At 40.0% G+C, this 27,034-nt stretch overlaps 1 protein-coding gene across 8 annotated transcripts in view; it reads right to left on the bottom strand.

Annotated features, from left to right (window-relative positions):
• Window positions 1-27,034, bottom strand: part of shank3a (SH3 and multiple ankyrin repeat domains 3a) — a 126,034-nt gene that overhangs the window by 52,228 nt on the left and 46,772 nt on the right. For 7 of the 8 annotated variants that reach the window (XR_015859262.1, XM_088379900.1, XM_088379895.1 and 4 more), the window contains 6 exons: window positions 25,372-25,575; window positions 23,256-23,327; window positions 6,535-6,643; window positions 5,393-5,544; window positions 3,821-3,988; window positions 3,195-3,311 (listed from right to left, as the gene is read on the bottom strand). Coding sequence is in view for 7 of the 8 variants with exons in the window: in XM_088379900.1 (XP_088236026.1) it covers window positions 3,195-3,311; window positions 3,821-3,988; window positions 5,393-5,544; window positions 6,535-6,643; window positions 23,256-23,327; window positions 25,372-25,575 (822 nt within the window). In the remaining variant the exon portion in view is untranslated. Of the gene's footprint in view, window positions 1-3,194; window positions 3,312-3,820; window positions 3,989-5,392; window positions 5,545-6,534; window positions 6,644-19,097; window positions 19,346-23,255; window positions 23,328-25,371; window positions 25,576-27,034 lie in introns of those variants that run through there. The other variant, XM_088379899.1, reaches the window with a different exon arrangement.

Genomic DNA, 27,034 nt, shown 5'->3' with positions numbered 1-27,034 from the left:
AAGGCCAAGCTGTCTTTCTTTTCCAACTCACTGCCATGTACTTAGTGTAACTGTACACAGAGCCCTAAGGCAAGGTAAAATCCACTAGTAAGTAGATTGATGGACACATCTACTGGCCCACACGTGCAGGGAGGGACCTGGCTGTTCGGCTTTGGGGTTGAGGGTTGGTGGTGGGAGGTCGATATGTAATTTAACTCGGAGCACAGAATGAACAGGACAAGTTTTTTTCTAAGCAAGCGCAGAGGCACCAAGCTCACTGAGTGACATTACAGGGCATTCAAACATTTAGAAATGACTGAATAAATTGAGAAATGACATAAAACATACAAATCTTAAATGTTAAAATGTCCATCTCCAACATAATTTGATTAATTAAAAAAAACCAGGAAATTACTTGACTAAAATAACAGAAAAAAATCTATATGGATATGAATAATAAACATCATGAAACAAAAAAAAACTACAAATAAAACATAAATCCTTGAAATATAAATATACAAATACTAAAACAAAGATAAAAATAAATGAAAAATAACAAATGAAATCAAATTACACAAGCAGAAATACTAACTGTGAACAAAATAAGAAAACTATGAAACAAATACTCAATAATAAAATATGAATAAACAAAATTATACATTAAATATACAATGACAAAAATAAGCAAAAACAAACAAAACCCAAGAAAATAATTAATAAGTATGAAAACAAACTGAACTAAATATCCTGCACATTTGAAAAGATTCTTCTTCTCCATATATAGCCATTTTTTTGAAAAAAGATTGGGTTCAAGTGCTAATGCTGCATACTCCACGATGTTTTCTCAAACCCAGTTGTAAAATCCTGTCATATAGCTTAAGAAACACAAATATTAGATGATCTCCGTTAAAGAATGAGAGATGTAAATATAAGTGGACACCAACCAGTTATACAAACCTTCAGAAAAGTTGAAAGAAAATCGCCCGTAGCAGATTAAGAGCAACTCTGCAGCTAACTGAGCTATGACCTTGTAAGATTGATCCGAAAACATCCTCCAGCGTGAGCATGCTTTGTATGTCTGAGAGGAAATCTAACTCCTCCACATTGATGCCAAAAAACAGGGTTCTGCAAAAGGTGAAGCGCAAGTAAATTAACTCTACAAAATTATTCTAAGTCCATATAATACAAAATACATTTAACATTGTGGTTGTCATTTAGGTGTGTATGCATATTTTGGACACCATGGTGCCAACTCAAAAAAAACCTTTTCCTTTTTGTTTACAAAGACTCAGCACAAAGAGACTTGGAGAAGCCAATTAGCGCCTGCACCATCAGTCTTCCTGCAGTGAATCACTTGCAATAGTATTCCATGATATCTTCAGCATGGCGTGACGTGATAGTCACTTGCTGACCAGTCATGTTTTAAAAGACAGATGCTTGCTGTCACATCCATATTTGTACATCGGATGATGCAGAAGCCAATTCATTATGCGACTTTTTCTTCATTATTTCTAGTCCATCTGTTTATTTCTATGCAAGGTGACAGTGACTAGTAAGTGGAACGATCATATTCATATATGTGGAACTGACACGTTTGACTACATTTGAAGTACCTGTAATGTGGAAATAATGTCTTTTAAACTTGACAAACCACAACCTGGGAAATGTTGCCAGGTGTCTTTTGTGCCTTCACAAAAAGATTTGTTGGAGTCGCAAAAACATATCCATTGCAGTGGAGTGTGCCTATGCGTGACTTTTTTTGTGTTGTCTGTAGAGCTCAGAGACGGCACTAGCAGACCCCCTCTCTCCCCAGACAAGATCTTGAACATCCATCGAGTTTACGTGAGTAGACAGTGTCACCCTGTGATCGCCACCAATCAAAAAGTCCTCCTGTTGCTACACATGTAGGACAGTGCTCATCTTTCACAGTTTGGCATCCTCCTGTGTGTCCGACTACGGATGTATTGATCTCAGATAGATTGCGCCTGCCTATTCGGCAACGTGATTGCAGACTTGAACTTTTACAGATCAATCTGCTCATCTCTGTGTTGCGCCTCCACAGGGAGAAGAACGGGGACTTTTCTCTAATGGAGGACACACAAAGAGCCTAAACTTCTTTTTACTCAAGTCAAGAAGATGACGACCAGAATACAAATGAAACGACAGTACATCAATACTATTTTTCAAGAATGAAAAGAAGAAGACAAGAAGACCATTTTTATAAAAATGAACATGGGTCAATTTGACCCGCAACACAACAGAAGGGGGTGGTCGATGATGTACCATAAGCACATCACGACACAGCATTCACTGACATGTCAGCGAGCAAAATCAATGCTTATTGTCACTTCACTGGTCCTTGGGTAAGTCATTACGCAAAGGCTCATTACCTTCCTGGGCATGCATTATTTCATTTTTCTATGATTTGGATTTCCCTCTATGATTTCCTCTGAATGAAAAAAACAAAACCAACCAAAATAAGACATGGTGACTAACTGGCACTCATTTGTGCATGGTTATCGTATCATGACATACTATGATAGGATACATCACAAGCCGGCAGAGTATCAATCTTTGATGCTGCTGTATCAGAATGAAGAATTTGAATGCTGATGTACGGATCGTATTACAGAAGACAGAAACTCTGGTACTTGATGCTGATGGGTCAATGCTGTATGGTGACGGAGTGAGAAATATTACATTGTGATATCGATGTTTCAATCTGATGCAATGTAATGTAATGTATCCTGACAGGCACTGACGATGTGATGATGGTGTGACAGATATACCATATTGAGATTTGATACTGTTTTATCAATATGGAAGGCTATCTTTTCACATACTATTAGATATTAATGTTTTGTGTAGTCATGCTGTAACATGTCAGAAAATGGCAGCATTTATCATGACATCGACTTTTGATTCAAGTGTAACGATACCGCATGTATCGAAAATTCCTTCATCCGTGTGAATTATGAGTGTGCTTGTGTTTCACGGTTCTCCTGATATTCAATAAATGAATGAAATGTGCATACACTGTGGTTCTACTTTCCACTTGTGAGTATATTCAAGTAAAGAAGCATAAGTTACTATAAAAACCCTTAAAACATACTATTTACAACAACAAAAAACACAAAAAGGAACCAATATCGCGGAGGCACGGTTGATAAACTGCAAGATAGTAGCGGAGTGTTGTAAATGATAAAAAGCGATACCTGGTTGTAGAGTGCACACACATGCAGGGCCGTGTTCCCGGAAGCGTTTTGGGCGCTCATGTCCGCTCCGTAAAACAGAAGATGTTCCAGATGCTGCACATGGCCATAGCGGCAGGACTGCAGGTACAGGATGAAATCAAAGTGGCAAAGTTACAAATAAGGCAAATTTGACCTGATTCACTAAGATCCCAAATAATGGGTGGTAAGTACAGATTTTAGCACAATTGGCATTAGGTGCAAAAGTGGTAGAGACCAACATATTTTACGCTTTAGATAACTTTGAAGGTTTTCATTATGGAAATTTTAAGAAAACACTGCTAGCGCAAAATCAACTTTGAAGTGATGGAATTGGAACAATCTTTAGTTACAGAAGAGCAACCAAATAAAAGCCACAGCGTGTGGGATTTAAATATCCATGCCCATCCTGTCTAACATTGCGTTCAAAAGTTGAGGCAAAAACTGCTCTGGGAGGGTCCAGCACTAATTGTTGGACTGAAATGACCCAGAAGCTCCGAAATTACTGAATAAATGATAAGTCACAATGATTTTTGTTTCTGGCATTTCCAAAATGTTTACATGAGTGGAGAAGATGTATTGTCCCTTTCTTCACTGGCACGATATGTCACCTGGTGAATCTCCTGCCAGCCGTTCTCGTCCACGCAGCCGACCTGCGCATGGTCGTGAAGCAGCAGCTCACAGCAGTAAGGATCTCCCCCCACCATAGAGCTGTGGTAGAGGGGAGTTAGCCCCCGACTGTCCTTGTAGTCAGGAGATGCGCCCAAGTCTAACAGCGTCTGAAGCGTAAAGAAAAAAAAAAAATGGTTGGGAAAGCAGTAGGCCTTTTGTAAATTTGTGTTTCTATGTTGTGAAATAAATGTGTCAAATGTGTGAAAGTTGAATTTTTCATCTTAAAATTATGTTGAAGGATATGAAATTTTGAGTTCAACCAATATTTTTCACATTTACTTCTTTTTCCGTATAACCTATCACATCCAACAAAGTAGCCTGTTGCTATTTAATGGTGAAGTTCATTCAGTTCTATATTCACTGGCAGGAAAAGAAAAATCTTTACCCCCTAAAGGTACAATAACAGCTTTTTTGTCACCAATTTGGTGATCATCGACTTATAAAATCATTCAGCTGACATAATTCAGGTGTAATCAGGTTGGGGAAATTTTGGAAGGCCACATTTAGTTTTGGCTCTATTGATTTCTATTATTTATTTTCATGCGATTGTTAAATTACTTTGGAAATCGGTCATTCGTGATGTAAAACGAAACAATGGAAACCCCTGGGACAAAAGCTTGTCCATATGTTGTGCACAAAATAACAAACACAGATTAGATAACCTATTGTAGTAGGAGCAACATTTGTGGAAATCAATAACATGAGTTATATGTGTGATCTGAGTCAGCATAGACGGAAGCCGTAAGAGAGAGAGCCTTCAGTAAATGTCACATCATTCAAAGATGACGCGCTGAGCAAAATTGCTCAAGTATACTCCAGCAGAGGAGATTGCCTGCTCACAAACCTCTGATCTGCCAAATTGGCCCAGCGAGTATATTGTTGTGGAGAAATGAATGAAAGAGATGAGTCACCATTTCTGCTGCCAATAGAGTGACAGTTCAAAGCGGGGGATACTTTTTAAATGGATAGTTTTACCCCTTCCAGATAAAAATAAAAACTGAGTCAAACACATTTCAGTTGATTAAAACACACTTTTCAAGGAAAGCGCCATGATTAGGACGATTTTTTTTTTTTTTTGCTTTGTCTTCCGAGCTTGAGATATGGGCGATGTAATCAGCCGCACTTTGGCAAAAAGAGGTTTTGAGCTGTTTAATGCTTGTTCAAGCCTAAGTTTACTGTCAAACTAAACATAGTATAACAGAATATTATACATTTAGTATTTAAAACAACCAAACAATGTTGCCTTAAAAACTGACGATTAATACAAAATTATAATGGGAAGTGCCACTGATGGGCGATGTATTAGCAGCATTTGCGATTTTAGAATCATTTAAGCAATGGAACAAAAATGGTTAAGCAATACATGTAGACAGTGTGTAATGTTACCCAATCTGTGTGTGAGTGCCTAGACTGAGCTGTGGCCAACAGCAGTGTGTGTTCATTATTTACTGTTTTCCTGACATTCAGCTTTAAAATCTGGGACAGACAAATATACGCGCAAAAACACTCACAATGAGCGCAGTGTGGTTCTTGCTGCGCACTGCCTTGTGCAGGGAAGTGATACCGTCCTTTGTTCTGAAGTCCAGGTGAGCGCCGCCGCTCTTCAGCACCTTGATGAGTTCTGCGCATCCCTCCAGCTGCACCGCCAGCGTCAGAGGACATTCTACACCATGCAAGCACAAGGACGCACTTAAAAATAACAACATCTATGTCACTTCATTCCTCAGTAGACACATTTAAAAAAAATGACCTATTTTTTGGCTTACTAGAAAACACTTTATGGCCTTTATAGTAAAGGCCGGTAGTTCTCAAGCGTTGAACTGGAATTGTACAGGAGACCTCAGTAGTCACCAAAAACAAGATCAAGGTTTGACTCCCAATAGAATAGTATATATTAACATTAAGTATAGTTAGAACACTGATCTTAAATGCAGGATATGATAATGATAATAATAAGTATAATTCATTTAAAATGTAAATGTTAACTGACAAATGTACCTAGATAAATGTTATAAAACAAAACACGTCTTGAAAGATTAAATGCAAATGCATTGACCTCAAAGAAAAAACACAACTGAACTGTACTGTGGTCGTCGAAGAAACAAGGAGCCACAATAACGCAAAACTGCCCGTGTGAGACAGATTAATAGCTGCAAGATTAACGACTTCCTGTTGGCGTCAACAGAAACTTTTCTCCCGTTCCCGCTGGGAGACTTGCAGGTCACCGAGCATGCAAATTTCTATTAGGGATGGACAAACATTCGGAATAAATATGAGAAGATTAGGAAAAAGATCTAGTCATCATTACTCGTGGCGTCATTTGCTAAACTGAATGATTGAAATTTTTGACCGTTTCTTTTTTTTATTAAGATGCTCTTAAAAACCTGCAAATTCTGTCATATTGTGACATGTGATAGTCATAAATGTAGGAACATTTTATTAATTGGCTTCATTTTGATTGAAGTGAATGGAGTTTTGTTTTTAGAGCAAGGGCACCCAGTGCTTTTTACAATTTCTCAAAAACCATCTGATTCCTAATCCAATTTGTTGTTAAAAATACATCAATGGAGTGAAGGGGCAGATGTGTAGAAAATTCAAGAAAATGACACAAACGAAGTGCACATTATTGACTTTATCCTTCCAACTACCTCACCTCCTGTGTCGGGATCGTGGAAATTGGGGTCCAAGCCTTTTTCCAGAAACCGGGACACCTTTTCAATGCTCCTCTGCTGCACATACTCCATGAACTTCTTCAGGTTGGCCTAATGGAGGGAGACAAGGGAACAAGGAGGGAGAAGGGGTTGTGGAGGCAGAGAAGGAAGAGACAGCTGTGATTGGCCCACGGCAGACTGATGTGGCTGACGCCGTTTAATAATGCAGTGGCGAGATGAGAGCTTAATTCACCGCACTGCTCTTTGGCGGCGCGTGAAGAGTTTATGTCTCTTCTGTCATCACATCAAACAAATGGAGCATGCGGCTGTAGATAAACTTCAGACAAAGACAACTGCAAGGGAAAAAAAGGTCTGGAGAGTTGACATGGCAATAAAGTTATATTTACTCTTCTTATGTTGAAAATGGGCAGCACTGTATGTTAGTCGTCGGGGTTTTATTCCAGCTTTCTCTCACATTTCAGAAACATGCATAGTAGCATAGGCTCACGAAAGACTCGAGATTGACTAATATTATTGACCATTAATATTAAAAACAAAAGTTGTATTATGAAAGATTTTCACATGACAAAATTAAAAGGAATTTGATCACTCTTTTAGCTATAGTTGAAAAAACATAAAACAATGTGAAATACCGTAGGTAACTAATAAAATGGCTCACTGAACATTAAACAAAGTCAAGTAGTTAACACAAGTGCAGCACTCGGCTAACAAAATATAAAGTCCACAGAAATAGGGACAGATGAACCCCCTGGGAAATGACCAATACGTCCATGATGCAACGCAACATGGCCGATTCACAGACCTTACAAGAAAATAAATTATTGGATGGATGGATGGATGGATGGATGGATGGATGGATGGATGGATGGATGGATGGATGGATGGATGGATGGATGGATGGATGGATGGATGGATGGAGGGAGGGAGGGAGGGAGGGAGGGATGGATGGATGGATGGATGGATGGATGGATGGATGGATGGATGGAGGGAGGGAGGGAGGGAGGGAGGGAGGGATGGATGGATGGATGGATGGATGGATGGATGGATGGATGGATGGATGGATGGATGGATGGATGGATGGATGGATGGATGGATGGATGGATGGATGCTGCAAAAGGCATTTTAATCAGCAAGCATGGAGAGCTCATCAACAAATACAAGCAACCCCACTCTGTTTGACATTCATTATAAATGCAAACTCACAAAGGAAGCTTTCCAAATGGGGCTAATGTAGTATGAACACGGTTTTGGAATGAGGTAAGAAGATAAAGCAGCTGGAAATGAAGCTTCCAATAGAGATTTGAACTCAGATCTCCTGACTGTGAGGCAGACTTGATAACCACTACTCAAAAATCAGACTGCTACGCTGTCGTGCTTCTGCTACTGAACAAATACTATTTTATATTTACCGGTAAATGAACTTTCACAACTAATGTAGTCAAGAAGCTTGCAGCCATGATGTAACATTGCAACACATATTCACACTTACAATGAGTAACAATCGATAAGGCGCTCACCTTGTGCAGCATCATACACTGTATTGTATGCTCTTCCTCGCCTCAATTCCAAGCTGCATTTGTCTTCACTTCGAGTCCCACCTGCCTGCCTCTACATGCCTGTACCCCGCTCAGGTTCCCCATTACATGACCCCCGGAACTGCTTGCTGATACACCGCCACAAACTGACGCCGCAACCCGCTACTCTCACCATCTCCAAGCGAGTGAGGAAAATACTCTGTAGCTTTTTTCTGTCTACAACCCCCCTCCCCCCCCTGCTGATCATCAGATGTTGGCAGATGCAGTTGTTATGGCAATGGGATATAAAGAGAGCTCGCAAGTGGAGGAATCGCAACTATGGCGGTCTTTGTGAATACAGTGCAAGGAGGTCCGCAGGTTTACAAAAGGTTTTGAGCTATGACTTTTGTGGGTTGTGGACAGCCTGACAACCAACTAGTCTCCCTTTTCTAGTATGTGACCTGAAGCTTTGAGGTATCACACTGGGTCATATAGTAAAAAATCATTTAGAAAGATGCTGGACAAAAGTAGTATCCATGTTTCCAGGTTGCAGTAATAGTATTTGACATTTTACAGTTAAGTAAGGCATAGTTTTCGCACATTAGACAGCGGAGACAACTGCTCGATTTTTCACAATTTTCATTTTATATACTTAATGTGATGGATTCAGATAGTTAACCACACTCTTCTCTATAATGGGTAAACTTAAGAAGACTATTTAGTTATTTTCAGTATACAGGGCCTCATCTCATTCAAACCAGAGGAGTGGCGACTGAGCCGACTGACAACTAGTATATAATGTCTGCAGGCTTAAAGACGGGAGGTATGCCGAGTCAGCATTTTTTTTTAAACGCCACATTATGAGGGGCAATATACGTGGCATATGCATTCAAGAAGCGGCCAAAACAAAGCATTAGCAAACATCACCAGTGAATTACAGCTGCACCTGCACATCACTTACAAACACCGCAAGTGAGCAAAGCAAGGACAGAGACTTATGAGGCACTGGAGCGGCATTATGATATAGACATCATCAGTCTCAATGCGGGCCATGTGAACACAACTAATGCATCACTGTACTTTGCTGTACTCATTTATTCAGTGTGATCTTTGTAGGTGGTCAACAATAATAAATAAATTGCCACTAGATGATGCACATCGTCATATTATTTTCAAATCAGGAACTTATTCTTGATAAAAGTTGTGGAATACGGCATTTTCTTTAACAACAACAAAAATGTCATGCAGCAGTTTGCATTTTATTACAATTTCAACCTTTGAAGGCTGCGAAAAATATGAATATGCATAAAACATATGCATGATGGAGCCAAGTAATAAAATAAAATAAAATAAAATAAAATATATGTATATGGAAGAAAACTATTTAATAAAATAAAATACAAAGGAAAAGGGTTAAACTATGTTCAATACTAACCCAGCCTTTTTAAGGGTTTAACATTGTAGCACTGCTTAGCTTTGACGCTCGAAAATAGTGACTCTTCACCTGGCCGGTCTTCCATGATGTGGGCCGAGTGGGATTGTTTACATTCCAAATCAATTTGAAAAGGTTTGCTCACAGATGCATTTTGGAAAACTGGCAGCTTGCACATTTCCTTGCTTGAGGTGGCAGGTCTACCCCGAGACACAACTATTTGTATATACACTACTACAGTCCATCTTACATAATAGCACCCCTTTAAAATGTAGCCACCGTCTTCCCAAAACTACCTTTCAATTGCACCTTTTGATTAGGGCTGGCTTTGATAGTTTATTTTGGTCCCTGCGACACAATTTTGCACAGATGGTTGCAAATGGGTTGGCTCAAATATCTCACAAAAAATATCCTATGAAGACAAATAAGAAACCCTGAGGTCTACATATGTACTATTTTTATGGGGGATGTTTGCTTGAGAAGACCCAATTGAGAGTTGAGAGTGCATGGTTTGAGACCTAATTGTGAGTTTTAATTGAGGGGTTTTAATTGGTATAATAAGCATATGAATAAAACAACAACACAAAAAATTCAGAGGCATGCCAATTTGAGTGCTGCGTTATTTATTTTATACTTTTTACTCATAAAATCCTACTTATTATATGTTAACACTATTAGCCTTTGACGAACTGATTGAAGACATAAGTTCTTGTTTTTAGTTTCACGGATTCAATGCCCTTTAAAACTTTTTGCAGAGGATAAAGAATATATACCTTTGAGTATTGTTTGTAACTGTCTACATGTGTGCTCAAGCATCTGTTGTTTAAAGGAATATAAAAGTGCTATTACCGATTATTTTACTTAACATTTTACTTGTCTGTTATTTACCCTTTTTTGAAAATTTGGCACTTGTTTTATTGTTGCACTCGTATTATTCTTGCACTCATATGCGCTGCTGTGACAAGTGAATTTCCCCGCTGTGGGATGAATGAGTTCTATCAATCAATCAAAACACATCTACGGTGCTTTGCATTGTGTAAATGCAGATCATAAAAAAAAAAACTAAAAAAAAAAACTTCAGTTCACTTCAGTTGAAAACGTCGAGAGCTCACCTAACCTAGAAAGAGATCCCATTAAAGCACTTCATGATGCTGGTTGTTCGGACGCAACTACCAGTGCAGCTTATCGGCTTCCCTTGCAGCCATTTATTAATTTATTTTTTTTCCTACTCAGTTTGCAGTTAAATACAGGCCTGTGCATTCATGCGTCACACGTGTGCTGTACATACGCTAAGTGTGTCAAACACTCGCACTGGCCTATATTGACACTCATTATCAGGACGGCCGCTTCGCCTCTGGTGCCTCGCAGCTTGCCAGCACGGATGAGTAGTCATTGGCGAGGATGCTCGTATAGACCTTTTCACCATGATGTCACAGATACAGCTCAGTACATCAGGGTGGCAAAAACTCTTGACGGCACCACTAGTAAACAAATGCTTGCATGCCATTTGACCAAGTTGGAACGATTGCCACAACAGGCTGAGTGATTTTAAGTATGATTTTGGCCTCTCTACCGCCCCAATTTGGACAAGGAAAGTTAGTCGGAAAAATAATGATGGGAGAACATTGAAAATGGCCGTCAACATGGGCGAAAAAACTTTCAGGGTACATCAGCCCCAGATATAACATGTTTTTGCAAAATTTAAACTTTTTGTGCCACCCTGGGACCTGACAAAAATGTCTTAACATGTATGTGTGCTAGTACAAGGCGTTCGGCCAAAATGTGAGCGCAGGAAGATGCACGCGCTGCTTCGAGACGCAGAGAGACAGACTAAACATTTGGGGTAGAAGAGCTCGGGATTTGAGTGTGAGCCCACCAATACACAAAAGGCCTGCTGTCAAGCCAGCAAGATTACACAACTGTGATTACACAACAACCATCTGACAAAAAAGTTTTGGGGAAAAATATGCCCTCAAAGTTCTGAGAGGGGATCCACACAATCAAAATCATTGCATAGAGTGTGTGCTGGACTGTAGGTGTCCAATACAGTTGACATCATGAAGCAAATAATATTGCCACAAATTATCCAAATTAAATGTTTGCCGTGGTACCAAGAATATCCCAAACCCAAAATGACAACATTGGAGGAAGCTGTTGTAGCTGCTGTAGGCCACCACACACAGCCAGATGCTCACACACAGACATGCAGGCCAACTAGACATCAAAATGGCCACGCCAGCTTCAAACCCAGGTACGCACTATGGCTGTCCCACCTCCTTGCTATTCATCATTTCTCTGCATGGTGTGAGCACATGCTCATCTAGCAACAAGGCTTGCTAATGCAGAGAAAACCCACACAGTACTATACTATACTTGTCCATTGTTACTTAAAATGATTCACTAAATAAATGCAAAACAAGGAGGCAGCCTAAATTGCAATCAGTACGCTGCCCAATAAGGATCCCATTAATTACACAGTTAACTGTGTGATTAGAACTCTCATTAAACACAGACACACACACACACGCACACTGAACTGGATCTGTTCCATGACACTTGCACTCTCACTTTCTCTCTCTATGTTGTATGTAGCTGGCCTTAGATAGTGAATTTCTATAATCGCCACAATCCTCATCTAACAGGATTGTATTGTAAAGCTCCCTGGTACAGAAGAGACCAACTAGACTCTATGACAGCTTAGGGACTTTGTCCCGATGAATAGGATTTACTTTGTGAGGAAAAATCTTTATCCTTTTACTCATTGTGCAGCCAAAGAAATAATTTTTGGAGGGAGGGTTATTTTTTCTTTTCTTTTTTATTTTTTGTAATGACTAAAAGCTTTGAATAACATTTCATAGACAACCACAGGAAGCAACAGCTCATTCACATACATTGAGTACGCACACAGACAGAAATACTCGCGCGGGCACACGCAGATTCATAATTCATTGCACTTAAGATGAACACACTGGATGTAATATTCATGAGCACAGAAAGAAAACATCCCCCCAGCGTAAAAAAAAAAAAAAAGAGTGGTGTTACTATAGCAACCGCATCCATCATTAGCCATAAGTGTTACATTTCAAGCAATATCATATGTGTCTGGTTTGGACTCAATATACTGAATGAAAATATGAATTCAACACTTGTTTATACTTAAACATCAATGATTTTGAATGTATACACAAAAGGCTTATTTCTCTCCAATATTACTCACAAATCTGTACAAAGCAAGTGCGTCTCCTTCCTCAAAATAAACCATTCACCTAACAGGTGTGGCATTTCAAGATGAGCAGATGTGCCTTAGGCTGCCCATTATAAAGGGTCGCTTCAAAATGTGCACTTTTACTTTCGCTGTGTGTGTTTTTCTTTCTCGTTCTCTCGTCTCACACAATTGGGCAAGCGAGCCGTAGTTACTGATGTATACTGAATGATATACACATACAATATGACAACCGCACAAGGAGTAGACACACTGGAACTAAGTGCTCAATCTGACTAGCCACGACCCTTAAAGGCACACTTCATCTCTACAAGAGGAAAACTTGTCTGGCTCACTGACTGACAACATACCACCAATGAGAAGGTTGAGTGGACACTTTGCCTGCATTGATGACTCAACAAAACAAAACAAAAAAATAAAAACAACAAAAAATGGCCAATACCGCTGGGGGAAAGTTTGAGTGGTGATGGTGGCTTTTTAAAAGGGCCGTATAACTAGAGACCAATATGCCTATTTTTCATTCATGAAAATATAAGAAAGCATAGTGCAGCCAAACCAAAAGGGAGAAAAAAGCAGAACAATAAGTTTAGCAGCACAGTGCACGATTGCATAAGTAAGTCTAACCTCAGTGGCGTTGCTCCTTGCAGACCTCTCCGAATGCAGCATCACGATGCCTCCCGGTTAATACTTTTCAAAAGGTGCTATGTATTATGTATATGTACAGGATAGATAGGAATATTATTTTTGCTGTATTTCTGGCAAGCCAGGAGGTAGTCTCCTTTTAGCTAGCAGTGTTGGCTTGATTAAAGGCCACAACAAAGCACAGAGCCTCTTTGCCACCCAGCGCTGCCAACACACAAACACACACACCCAGCTTACTGTATGTGCCCCCCTCCAAAAGCACACATTCCGCTTCACTCTCAACTAATTCCACCCACCCGAGCGGCCACAATGGTAGGACAGCTTTGTTGTGTCCTTCCAATTGCATCCAGGCTCATTTGGCCAAAGAGACCTCAATGGATGAAATATGAATGCGGTGAATATAAGGTGTGCAACATTCAGTTGGATGAGGCTATGCAATTGAAGCATTACACTGAAGGGTGGAGCTGATATGTGTATTTTGAATATAATCATTTAATTAGGTACTTCCACTTCCACTTCCAATCCCTTAGACCTTTGTCCGTTGGGGCACCACTGAAGATTTGACAGTCAGTTTTCTCCATTCCTCTCTGTTCTCCGCTGTTCTCAAAGGCTCGTATGTTTTTAGGCCTGTCCAATCCTTTATGTTGTCCTCCCATCTCTTTTTCTGCCTCCCTCTCTTTCTGCCTCCGTTCACTGTGCCTTGCAGGATCGCCTTGGCAAGTCCTGTTAATCTTGTGACATGGCCGTACCATTCCAGTTTCCGCCTTTTGACTGTCGTTAGTAGGTCGACGTATGGTCCGATTGCACTCTTTACACATGATTTTACCTCTTCGTTTGTGATGTGGTCTTTGTAAGATATTCCAAAGAGTCTTCTGTAGCATCGCATTTCCAGTGCCTTGATTCGCTTTTCAGTGTCTGCTGTTAGGGTCCAGGATTCACAAGCATATAGAAAGATTGAGATTACTAGGGAGCGCATTAGTCTGATCTTCGAGCTGGTAGAGATATTTTTGTTGTTCCAGATGGTCTTCAGCTTGGTCATTGCATTTGTTGTTTGGGCAATCCTGGCAAGTATTTCAGGTTTAGATCCTTCATCTGAGACCACAGCACCTAGGTATTTAAAGTTGTTGACTACCTCTAGGGTCTGGTTGTTAATCTTGATGTCTCCGGCGAATCCGTTGGGGTTGTTGGTCATTAGTTTTGTTTTTTCTACACTTATCTCCATGCCATAGTCTGTGGCTGTCTCTTCTAATCGGTGGATCAGGTCGACTAGTTCTTGTTCGTCGCCGTCAATATCATCTGCAAAGCGGAGATTGGTGATCTTTCTGCCTCCAATGCTCACTGAGCCTTCATGTTGTTCAAGGGCCTCTGTCATTATTCTTTCAAGGAAGATGTTGAAGAGCATGGGGGATAGCAAGCAACCTTGACGCACTCCTATTGTTGTCCTAAACCACTCTCCTATGTTATTTTGTAGGTATACCGCGCTTGTGGTTGTCTTGTATAAGTTCTCAATGACTGTAATTATATTCTCATTGATGTTATAGAGTTTCATGGTTGCCCAAAGCGCTTCATGCCACACGCGGTCGAATGCCTTCTTAAAGTCGATGAATACGTGGTAAAGATCCTGTTGGTGTTGCTGGTACTTTTCGCACAGCATCCGAAGATTGAATATTTGTTCTGTGGTGCTGCGACCTGGTCTGAATCCAGCCTGTTCTTCTGCTATTATCTTTTCGGCTTGGGGCATTAGTCTTCTTAATATAACTTTTAGCATTACCTTACTGGGATGGCTGATGAGGCTGATAGTGCGGTAGTTTTGGCAGAGCTGGACGTTGCCTTTTTTGAGAAGGGTGATAATAAGTGATTGTGTCCATGATGTTGGCCACTCGCCTGTTGTCCAGATTTTATTGCAGATAAGTAAAAGTGCATCTATGATCGGGTCACCCCCCGCCTTGATCAGTTCCGCTGTGATGTTATCCACGCCTGGTGATTTTCCTGGTTTTAGTGACTGTACTGCTGTAACTATTTCTTCTCGCAGTATAGGGTCCTTGTGATTGTTTGTTGCTGCAGGGGCAGTAAGGACTTTAGGGTTGCCTTTTATTTTATGTGTGTATAGTTCGGAGCAGTATTCTGTCCATCTCTTTCTCACTTGTGCTTCTTCGGTTAAGCAGTTCCCTTTGGAGTCTTGTATTATTGTGGTCCTTGATTGCTTTGTGGAGGTGAGGTCCTTGATTGTCTGGAAAGCCTTTTTACTGTTGTTTTTGAGTAGGCTGTCTTCAATATCTTTGCACTGGTCTCCAATCCACGCTTCTCTAGCTTGGTTTATTTCTTTTTAGGTACAAATTATGATAATTATGCCATTACTGCATTCTAAAAGTTCTAATGTAATATATTTTATAACATTCGTTAACTAACTAACTAACTAACTAACTAACTAACTAACTAACTAACTAACTAACTAACTAACTAACTAACTAACTAACTAACTACCTGGACTAATAATAAAAAAATACAACTATTGTCCTCCCATTAAATATGACAACAGTTGTTTGAATGCGTTAGAACGCAGGCAGTAGGGATGAGGAGAATGCATGTTGTCATCACAATCAACAGAAAGGAGAATGCTGATTCAGGATTGGTCGGGTGTTTTCCCACATTCACACACACATACACCCCACCCCACACACACAAGAGATGTATACAACACTTAATTTGAAGTAATTATAAACCTTTAACTGAACACACAGAGTAACATCCCATACAACAACAAAAATGTTAACTAGATAAATAAAGTGATGAATAAATAGTTTTTTAAATTAATGTAATTAATGTAAAACAATGTCACAGATCTTCAGTGTGAGACACGCAGTGGGTCAATATTGCTGTTATTTTTGGGTTGTATATGTAACAGTGATGATCCTGCAGCATCCTATGGGCTTGAAACTCACGAGAGTGTGAGGACCACTGTGCTAAAAGCCCTGACAGCTGAATAAATGATTATTTTCACAAAATAATATTTTTCTTTTCTCCATGTTTTGGTCAGAAACTGGTGTTTTGAGTCTACTGCTAATTATTAGAGTGGAAATTGCCAGTATCCATAAGAAATGAATGGCATATAAATGTGTTAAATGTGGACGAGAGGTTGCGTGATTAATCGGACAATACTTTCATAGGGTGAACGCAGCCTATTTTTGCTGCACCAGCACAGAAGAAGAACGAGAACAACATTGGGTGCAGTGCAGCAGAGGCAACACAATGGCTGGAAAATCTATGATCCACTATATTTGGACCTGGGCTACAAGGGGGGCTGCGGGCGACAAACGGAGAACACAAGAGGGCAGACGACAAAAACTGCCGGCTAAAAGAGGAGCGATGTGTGTCGTCTATTTATTCAGACTGATGATTATTAGAACTCCATTGTGCTTTGTGTGCGCCTATGGCATCTCATTCCACGGCCATCTATTCAAACTTCCTGACCCAGAAAGTCTCATGCGAGTGGGCCGATGTGCCCAGAGCTTTATGATGTGAATTATGTGAGACCAAGTTAGGCAACAAGGCGGAGGACTTTCAAGGCCAAGCTTCAAGTCCTATAGCGGCCTGGATGAGTGATGATGGATCAGTGGATTGATACATTTATGACTGACTATACACAACAAGGGTCCTCGGTATATGACGGTAAAGTTGTATCAAGGTTACGAAACAGAAAGGAAACTACAAATACAACAAAGCACAGTTGGTTAATCGCATATTTACTGTTTTTTTGTGTGATTATTTTATATTTGTGGCCGAGTGATGTCTTTTTTATGCTAAGCTATACTGTGATAACAGTATGCATTAAAATATTAGAATATTATAATTATTATCCAGAAGTTTTTTAACCAACGTTGGGGAACTCTGCAAAGAATGATGGTTTACTGAGGAGGAACTTGTGACGTCTCCATGTGTATATGCATGTCCGTACTATACTGCCCCCTGGTGACAAGGGTTTTTTAAAGCAGAAGGAGCAGAACAAGGTCCACAAAATCGAAAAAAGAATGTGCCCAAAACTGTTTCATTCTTTATATTTAATTTCATAATGTCATTCCTGTAAGTTTATTTTACGAAGTACATTATTTTGTACATCATCGAGTTCTATTACGTTGATGTTTTGGGGAGGCTGGAATGGACTAATGGCATTTGCGATTTTCGATTTATTTCAATGGGAACGTGGTTATCCCACGTGAAAACTTATCCCATGTGAAACTTTAAAACGTGTATTTAAATGAATAATGTATTAAAGCACACAGAAGAGGTAGAACTATTTTTAAACAATTTGAACTCTTTTTCCTCCCGATATTGCAGACTTTCAGCGATCGTAGGTGGATCCGCAAGACATCCCTCGTAATCATGAGCTGTGTACTGTTATGATAATCAGCCGTACCCAACACTAGTTTGGTTTCAAATGGTGTCACTGCTGTTATCAGACACAATTTTACTTTGTAGATGTGACTGGGGTGTATCATTAAGCACCCAAGGCCTTATTTTCCGTATGGCCTGATTCCAGAGCGTGGTGAACAAACAATCAATTTCCTCTTTGTACTCTCACATACATACACACAGACACAGCACACACGTACCCATCTTCACCCAACTGAAGTGTTTAAACAGGACTTAAGCTCTTGTGGTGCCATAATACTCTCAGAGTCAAGTACCACTGGGTAAATAGTTCAAAGAATGCAAGGCAAATGTTGTGCTTTAGAAGTGAACCAGGAAAGTATTGATTAGTTTTATTGAATGGATTGATGTTTACTTGTATGTATAGCTATGGTGAGCAAGCTAGGTCGCATGGTCCATATGCGGCCCGTGAATGCATTTCATCTTTCCCACCATGTGTTTGCAAACTAGGCTGAGTTGGCTCTAGTACGACCCCTGAAAAAAGCACCAAAATTCTTTGTGGGTGTTGGATCTCGGACACTATACACAATATTCTAATATTTTAAGAAAAATAAATAAAACAACTTCAATAATGATTCAATTAAAAATCTATTGCTCATAAAAGTTAAATAAAAAAAAAACAACCCCAAATGAAAGTTAAAAAACAACCAGCTCGTAAAGATCGCAATGTACTGAAATGTTAAATACAACTGAACTGTACTTGGGCAATCATTCTTTTGCATCCCACGTTCCATGAGAGGTACCGCACATTTCAAAGTTTTGCTCTCAAGCCAAAGCAAAAAAAAAAGATAAAAAGCAACTTAGTTTCTGGTATTTCAAGGCATCTAGTTGGGCTGTGAATGGTGTGAGGTGAGCAATTCAGCTCACACTCTTGCACAAATGTGACATCAACGGCCGGAATTTCACACACTCAAGCCAGCAGTTGTGACAACGTTTGGAACCCCCCGTGGGACCCTCCCTGTGCCAACATGTCTGCTCACAAACAACCGGCGCCGATCCGCACTTGTTATTAACACACGAGACAAATCCACAGTGATCCACAGCCGTGGTTGGCAAAGTGAACCGGCAGAGGTGCATTAGCATTCTGGCAGGCTTTCAGACAAGACTGCACCAACTACTCGCACAGCCAACATGCAGCAGAGCATAACAGCAGAAGGCAAGCCAAGATGAGGGAGGGAGCAAGTGAGAGAGCAGCTTGACAGGTAGCTGGGATGCTTGGAGAGTTTCTGCAAATAATCACTGACAGAAAGTGTATGAAAAGTCAGCATGCAGAACTGAGATTAAAGAGAAAGATGATTGGGCTACCTTGCTATTGACTTTGGCCTTCCTGGCTTCTTTGGTTCTCCTTTCCTTTTTCTCGCTTGCTCGTGTTCGGCCCAGAGCAGAACCCATTTCGCACACACTCGGCGACACACACGCAACCCCGTAGGTCATCTGCGCTCCCTGAGCCCGAACGCTTTCCACATGTCCGCCGCGTCCTCCCGATCCTGCCGCGGACCTGTTCCTGTCTCGCTGCCCACTCTCTCACTGGGCTTGTCAAAGTAGCACATGGACATTCACATGGTCTCACTCACACACGAAAACACACACACAAGCTCACCCCGGCATGAACGCATGCGCTGCACAGGCGGGGAGATGAGGGGTTGAGGGGGAAGCTGGAGAGATCTGGGTGAGAGGGAGGCAAAGCTGAGAGTGGCACAAGAGGGAGGGAATGCATGAGATACAGTGATACCTTTGAAAGAAAATTCCTTAGCTGACCCTCACCCAATTTGGAAGCAAACCTGCAAGTCGTCAAGGATGGGTCCTCAGTGAGCACCAACAACTTATCCAAAATTCACCTAATGTGTTCAAAAACAATTCACTTACACGTACTGTAAATTTTCCCATTGATAATATTTTTGCTTTCGATTATCATACCATCAAAATCTAATATTGACCCATGCCAAATTGTGACATAGGAGGTTTGGACCCAAAGCCAGTAATCAATGTGTGAATTCACATTCATAGGCAAAACTATTATTTGATACAATCAGGCCGGCCCACTCCATCAGAGTTATCAGCGACAGCTAATCGGCGTCAAGAATGTACTTATTGGTACTAAAAAAATGAATGAGTAAATCACAATTTTACGTCCCACTGACAGCAATGACATTGTTCCAAATTGTTTTTATTTCTCCAATCACCACATGTGCGTGTCTTTTTTTTATATTTGTAATTTATTTATTTATTTATTTATTTATTTATTTATTTATTTATTTATTTATTTATTTATTTATTTATTTATTTATTTGGCTGTGTGTCTACTTGGGCGGCGCCTGTGTGTGATGTAGGAAGTAATCTCTCAACGTTGATTGGCTGTTGTGACAAAGGATGGACTGGGCCTAATAATGACGGCATGCTGACAGACAGATTGACGTGCCCACCTCTTTTTATTACCATACACTAACAACGGTTGTGTGTTAAGAGAGCGATCCCATACTATGTGTTTGTGTATTGTGTGCATTCGCTAAAACATTGCCTCTTATGATGCAAACAATGTGGGAATTTTCATTCAGAGGCACAATGAAGCTCTTAGAACATTCAAAAGAGTGGGCGGAACAGGGCGAGTGAAATATGAGGATATTCAATTAGAATATTGCCTTTTGTGCATTCTTGAGGACTTGGCACAGCTACAATGTTTGTTTACGCTGTGATGCTGCTAATTATTGCAAGCGGTGGAAATAATAATATTAGAGTGCGTAGTAGGGTTGAAGGCTGAAGGGGTGGCGTGGTGTCATGACCACGTTGCCAAATAGTGCGTTACTAAACGGCTTTCTACGTTCTACTCTCTGTGCCGCCCACTTTTATTTAAGCTTAGCATATAAACAGAATGCCCATTTATGTTGTGCTAATATTCCATGTTATTGTCCTGCTGGCTAATCAGGACAGCAGGAAGGGTGAGGAGGGTATGGAGGGGAAAGAAAAATCCTATTAATTATGACCTCCTTTTGAACTTTGTCCCGCGGCGAATTAACTCCATGATGGCAAAGTAGGCTAAATGCTCGGACGGTGAATGCCCACACGCTGGTTGCATGCTCGTCCACTCTGGATGGATGTTCACACCGTGCCAGCGGGCATCCAGCAATTGTTTATGATACTGCATATCATTTGCTCAATAAAAGTAAAATCTTTCATGACACATCCCAAAAGCTTGGACGGATCTTGCTATAGATATTTCACATTGACTATTTTTCTTCAGCCATTCATGTTTTTCTATAATACCTTTCACTATGAATAAATCCTTATCCAAATAAGGATAACAATTTCACATCACTGCAAAGCGGAAACTGGATGTCCACATTTGGTCAATTGAATTTTGTTTCACAAATTGGTCTATCTCCACGTCGTTTGTTATTTTTAGACATTATTAATAAATGAATAGTATTGAGAATAGCTTGAAATACAAGTAACTTTATTGGACACTTAAACTATCTCTGCAAACACACACAAACGCACACGTGGGGGGGACTGAGTGGTGGGAGAAAGACGGTCCAATGCACTGCTAAAGCATTTTTCTGGTCTGTCTTTCTGGTCTGTTTATCCACAACTCCACACAATGCTGCCACAGCTCTCTCCAGAAACCTCACACGGTCACGCCTCACGCGTTGTAACTTCCCAGCTGCCAACACATAAGGTCAGCTTTGAATGTGCACATTTTCTACACAGCCCATTCATTCTGTAGTTGCTACAAAAACATACATTATCCAGTGATGGATAAAAAATGGGCCCATAAATGAACTTAACTTTCCAGGAAAGCATTTAAATAATGTACTTAGTGAAATATCCCACTCGCTGCCACACGAATGTAATTGGCCTGGGGCGCTGATCTTTTCCATTAGGGAATGAATTTTGAGAAGTGCTACTTTTCCTGCTGTTTTTCAAAGTACGTTTGTGCTACTGAATGTATTACCGATGGGAAAAAAATACAGTTTCTATGAAAAATTCATGAGTGAGTTTTACATGAAACGTAGCTGCTCACAACTTGTGTCATCACTAATTGCATAGTGTCAAAATGCTAAAAAAAAAAAGACGCGAGTTTTTTTTTTCCATAATGGTGAAAAAAACATCCCGGGTGTCTTAACTAATTTACTGTACCCAAAGAAAAATGTGTTCTGTTGCTGAACCTACCTAAAGACAGAATTTCTGTTTTTTAAACAGAAAAAAATAATTTATACTTCTTTGCATTCTGTAGTAATCATGGGTGGAACATGGGTTAGTTTCACCCAAAACACTGGATTCTGGTAAAAAAAAAAAAAAAACAGTGGAGGGGAAAAATAGCTTTTGGTGGAAAGAAAGTAAAGAAAGAAAGAAGTGGAAAATTACAGCAGTTCACAACTTCAGTTGCCGAATATATACATTGAAGACAGTAAATGAGTTTCTCAAAGTTGCTTTAAACTGAATTCAATGCAAATAAAAGAAGCTATAGGCAGAAAAAAATAAAAAATATTAGCAACAGAATTAGTTGAAGAACTGAAGTTAATCCCTTTTCTGCATTCTTGTATGGAGTTCAATATCTGTCCACTAGTTGACCCCAGTGAGCAGATATTTCTGACCATCTGTCCCGCCTTGATTTCTGTTGCCTTCTTGTTGCTAGAAAAATAAATAATAATTTGACTAAAATGGTCTCGCCTGCTGTGTCTGTTCATAAACATTCAAACAATTCTCTGTGGGGGTGGGGGAGCTCACTCTGCCTGAAGTCAAGTTAATGAAGAACACTGCTTAAGTACAAATGAATATACTCAGGGGCACACTGACCTTTAACTATCGTTTTTTAACAGAAAAAAATATCTCTGCAGCACACTGATGTGTTTTAGGCTGGATTTACGCTGTAATTTTGTGCCACAATGCGAATACAGTGAGTAGAGAAAAACAAATCGGTATCACCCCCCACCCCTTCCAAATATGGATAAAAGTCTGATACTTATGGCGATCTCTGTCATTGCAAATGCAATGTAAATGCATCGATACAATGGATATAAAAAGTCAACAGACCCCTGTTCAAATGGTGTCTTTTTGTGGGATAAAACATGAGAGACCAAGATAAATAATTTCTTCACTGTTGATGTAGCCTCTAAGTTGAACAACTGAAATTTTAAAAATCAGTTTGAGAGAAAAAAGAAATAGACAACTGAGATAATGGAGTTGCACAAGTGTGCACACCCCATTGTAACTGAGGAAGTGTGTTCACAATATACCAATCTCAAACTGTGTACACACCTGCCACCATTTAAAGTGCCTTTCACACTAAACTCATATAAAGTTCAGATGTTTTAGGAGGCTTTTCCTGACATTTAGTTGCTGTTGTTGTTGTCTAAGGTCCCAGTTACAGATGAAGAATAATAGCAACAAAGCACGGTGCCACCACCCCAGGCAGGATGCAATGATTCCAACACCAACAATGACTTTACAGCAGTGGGCTCTTACCTTTGTGTGGAGCTTAGATAGCTGTTTCTCATCCAGGTAGGACTGAGTGTATACACGTCTTTTGTAGCGGAACTGAAATGCAAACAGAGGTGACTTAATACAATAATGAACAACAGCGTGGATGTCAGCTTCAATGTCAACAAAATACACCAATTGGGTGCCATACACATAACTAACCAAGACAAATAAATACCCTCCGAAACAATTACTGCGAAAGCATCAATACACTGGAGATACGAAAGCTCCCTCAAGCGATACGCAAAATAATCAATTAAATAAATAAACAATTTACATTTAAATTGTTTTGCAGCATTATTGTTCAAACTGTGCACAATTTTTTCATGGCTTCTTTTTAGAAATTAGAATAAAGAAAACTATAACAAGAACATAGTTTAAAGTTAAGGTCTGTATAATAATGGTGGCGTTAAAAAAATAAATACATTTTTATTTAGGGCTTTACACACTTTGGTTGCCAGCAGTTTAAAAACGAATGGCTGCGTGTTGAGTTATTTTCAGGGATCAGTATATTGACACATATGCAAGCTGTACGCTGTGTGCTATTTCTTCAATGTTGACCCATGAAAAGGTGGGATAAAGTATTTACATGAGGGTGTTACTCACTTTTGTGAGATAGCCATTAAATAGGAATTGTGCACTTGAACCTGTCGCGCAAATCCGGCCTTCACGTCTTTTATACCACCAGTCAACACCAGCAAAATACTCCATGGAACAAATGGTGTTGAACTGATCTCATCCTGTCAGTCAGCACGCCGCCTCGGGGAAGTAAGTGTGGGTCAATCAATGACACACACAGCACGACAACACTTTAACATTCGTAAAACACACAGTGGCAGCCGTGAGGCTTGAATGGATGCTTTTTGCACACACAACAATTAAAGGAAAACTGATGTAGAAATGTGACGTAACGATAAATGTAAATAAACGATACATGTATTGGATGTCTTGATAATTTTATGCCACTCACTTTTCTACATCCAGCCATCGATCATTCATTTTGCATGAATCAACAGTGTAAAAATATTTCCTCATACAGCTGGGTGCTGCCACGTTAATTGACGCAAATACAAACTCAAAAATAAAATAATAAAATAAAAATAATTAAAAATAAATAAAAATACACAAACCCACATTCTATAAAAATAGAAAGAATCTCAATAATGTGGTTAATTACTGATTGATGGATTGATAGATAATTACTGATTCAGGGACAAGAAACCTTCACACTTATAGTCCCTAATTTACAATGTAAGATCAGACCACTATCAGCAACAATGATAGTGAACGATAATGATGAGTGAATAATTACACATCGGCGCCATATCTCAAAAGATGAGGGCGTGATATTCATCTTGATTTATCCCCTGGTTGTAAAAAGCTGCAGGGAGATCAGAAAAGCATGTGACGTTTTTATTCCGCAGTCGTGACACGTCGTTATACTCGCTAAGTTTCCCGTTGTGATGGACCACCAATTCAATTTAGAAAATAAAATCTTCTCAATAGTCATCATCATTATCGGTTTAAAGTCCGCTGTCCAGGCGCCGCTGGGTTGGACTAGATTCTCGATATGGCTTTCTTCCACCGGGAACGGTCCATGGCCATCTCGTGGTTGATGCCGAGTGCAAAATCTTCTCAATAGTAGAAGTTAAAATGTAACAATTTAGATAATATGGTTGCAGAGGTGTGCACACCCTCTTTAAATTGTGTTCTGTGTTCAGAATTGTCACATTCAAACGTTAGCACATACCTGCCACAATTATAAAAGCGCTTGATAAATCCCTAAGAGAATTTCAGATGTTCTCGTAGGCTTTTTACCATTTCCACGGTTACAAACATTAAGGAAAAATAGTTCAAAAGTCATGAATTTCTTTCATTTTCTTCTTATCCTGTCATTTCTCTTTCTATTCAATGTATTTTTATTTTTCATTAAGTCTTGTGTTAATTAGCCTTTATCTTTGCTCTCCATCTCTGCTAACAATCAAGTGTTAGCATCATATACCGCATATATTTCCAGGATGTCACTTTTGACACTGCTGATCATTCACAACCACTCAGCCCGCCTGTAACGTGTCATCCATAAACATGATCGGTGGCCTACCTCCAGATAAGGTACGGGGGCGATGGATGGGAAGGGGTATTCCCTCAGCTGTCGCTCCTCATCCAGAAACTTGCCAGCCTTGCCATTGTATGCAGGCTGGAACAAGCCGTAGTTGAGCACGTCCTTTAGGCTCTGGTTGAGTGTGCATAAGATCCGCTGCTTGGAGCGCCAGATAGAAGCGTCCACGTTGAATTTCATGCATTTCTGTCGGAACCACAGGGCAGCGTCAGTCACTCACTGTCAGTTTTCCCACCAGATAACGCATGATGAACTTTAAAGGAAACAGACTGACATGCAGGTGAAGTATTCTTATGGAGGCTTCGAAATGGCATGACCCTAAAATGGCATTCTCAAACCAAGCCTGTTTTTTTTTTGTGTGTGTGTGGGGGGACTCAGGATAAACGGTTCAAATTGACAAACCAATCAGACAAACTCTTGAGTCAGTTTGTCTTTGAAGGAATCAGACCATAAAAGAGACAACCGCCAGAATGCCAGACTTCTCGTTGGTTTCACAGTGTCCGAGAGACATTCCCGTGGTTCTACTCCTGATATCATGACATACATGATCCAAATATACAGTGCAATCACGGTACAAGCTCACATTAAAGAATACGATGAGTGGGCAGACCCGTTTTCATTTTGTGTTTATAAGGTGTTCAATTACACTTGAAAGAATGTGTCTTCTCCACTTGGACAGCCTTGCCCAGCGTAGCGATGTTTGACGAGCAATGCTGACTCACTCCCTTGCTTTCCTCCCGCTGCCACGGCATTGTTTACATGCTCAGCTCACCGCGCAGCGTGCTCCGCGTATTAATCAGTGTCCCGACGTGTCAGACTAGTTCACACTCTGGGGGAGAGTCACCCGACTGTGACATTGCCTTCTTCTTCAGTCTTCCTCCCAGCTCTTCTACACTTCATTTCTTCTCATCATTTAATTTTTTTTATATCAAAGGCCTGCTAGTCTCCTCAATTTGGGGCTACGTTGAAAGGTGATTGGATGGGAGAGGAGGTGATAAACTGCAGGTCAAGGAATGGCAGATACTTCAGCTGAGAAGCGGCTACTGATCCTCTAATTCAGGGATTCACAGCCAAAGTTTATCAGATCTGCTGCACAAAATCAACCAATGTTGAAAATGTATTTCCTAGTAATAATATATACTATGGCAGCGACATAAACTATAACAACTATATGCCTTTCCACACAATGGCAGAAGGTCCAGGTAAACCTGTGTAGCCACTTGCTGCTATTCATACAACAGAATAATAGCTTTGCAAGTCAAAAGCAATCTTGAAAATTGTTATTCCAGTATAATGAACCACTGCATTTTTGCACATTCACCTATTCATGGATTTCTGGGAGGATTTTTTTGGAACAATTGTATAAATGTATAATTGGGATGTATCACTTTTGTGGTGACCATCAGCTGTAGTGTTTGGGTTGCATTGGCAAACATTTACCAAAGAGTTTTTTTTCCCAGTTTCTTTTTCAAAATTCAGATTTAACCCAGCGGAACCTGTGATAAAGGAGGCTAAACGGATTGAACATGATAAATAGTTGCACAGTGAAGCTTGCAAGTCTGGCTAGAAGCAAAGTAGCCATATAACAAAATCTCTATCATTGGGTTTGTGGAAGACAATTTCCCATATATCTGGATCAAATGCT

The sequence above is a fragment of the Syngnathus floridae genome, chromosome 6 (genome assembly GCF_059516105.1).
Source record: "Syngnathus floridae isolate MCC-2025c chromosome 6, RoL_Sflo_1.0, whole genome shotgun sequence".
In the NCBI taxonomy this organism is placed as follows: Eukaryota; Metazoa; Chordata; class Actinopteri; order Syngnathiformes; family Syngnathidae; genus Syngnathus; species Syngnathus floridae.
Note: the sequence above shows the minus strand (reverse complement) of the source record. Positions and strands in the feature narration are given on the sequence as shown.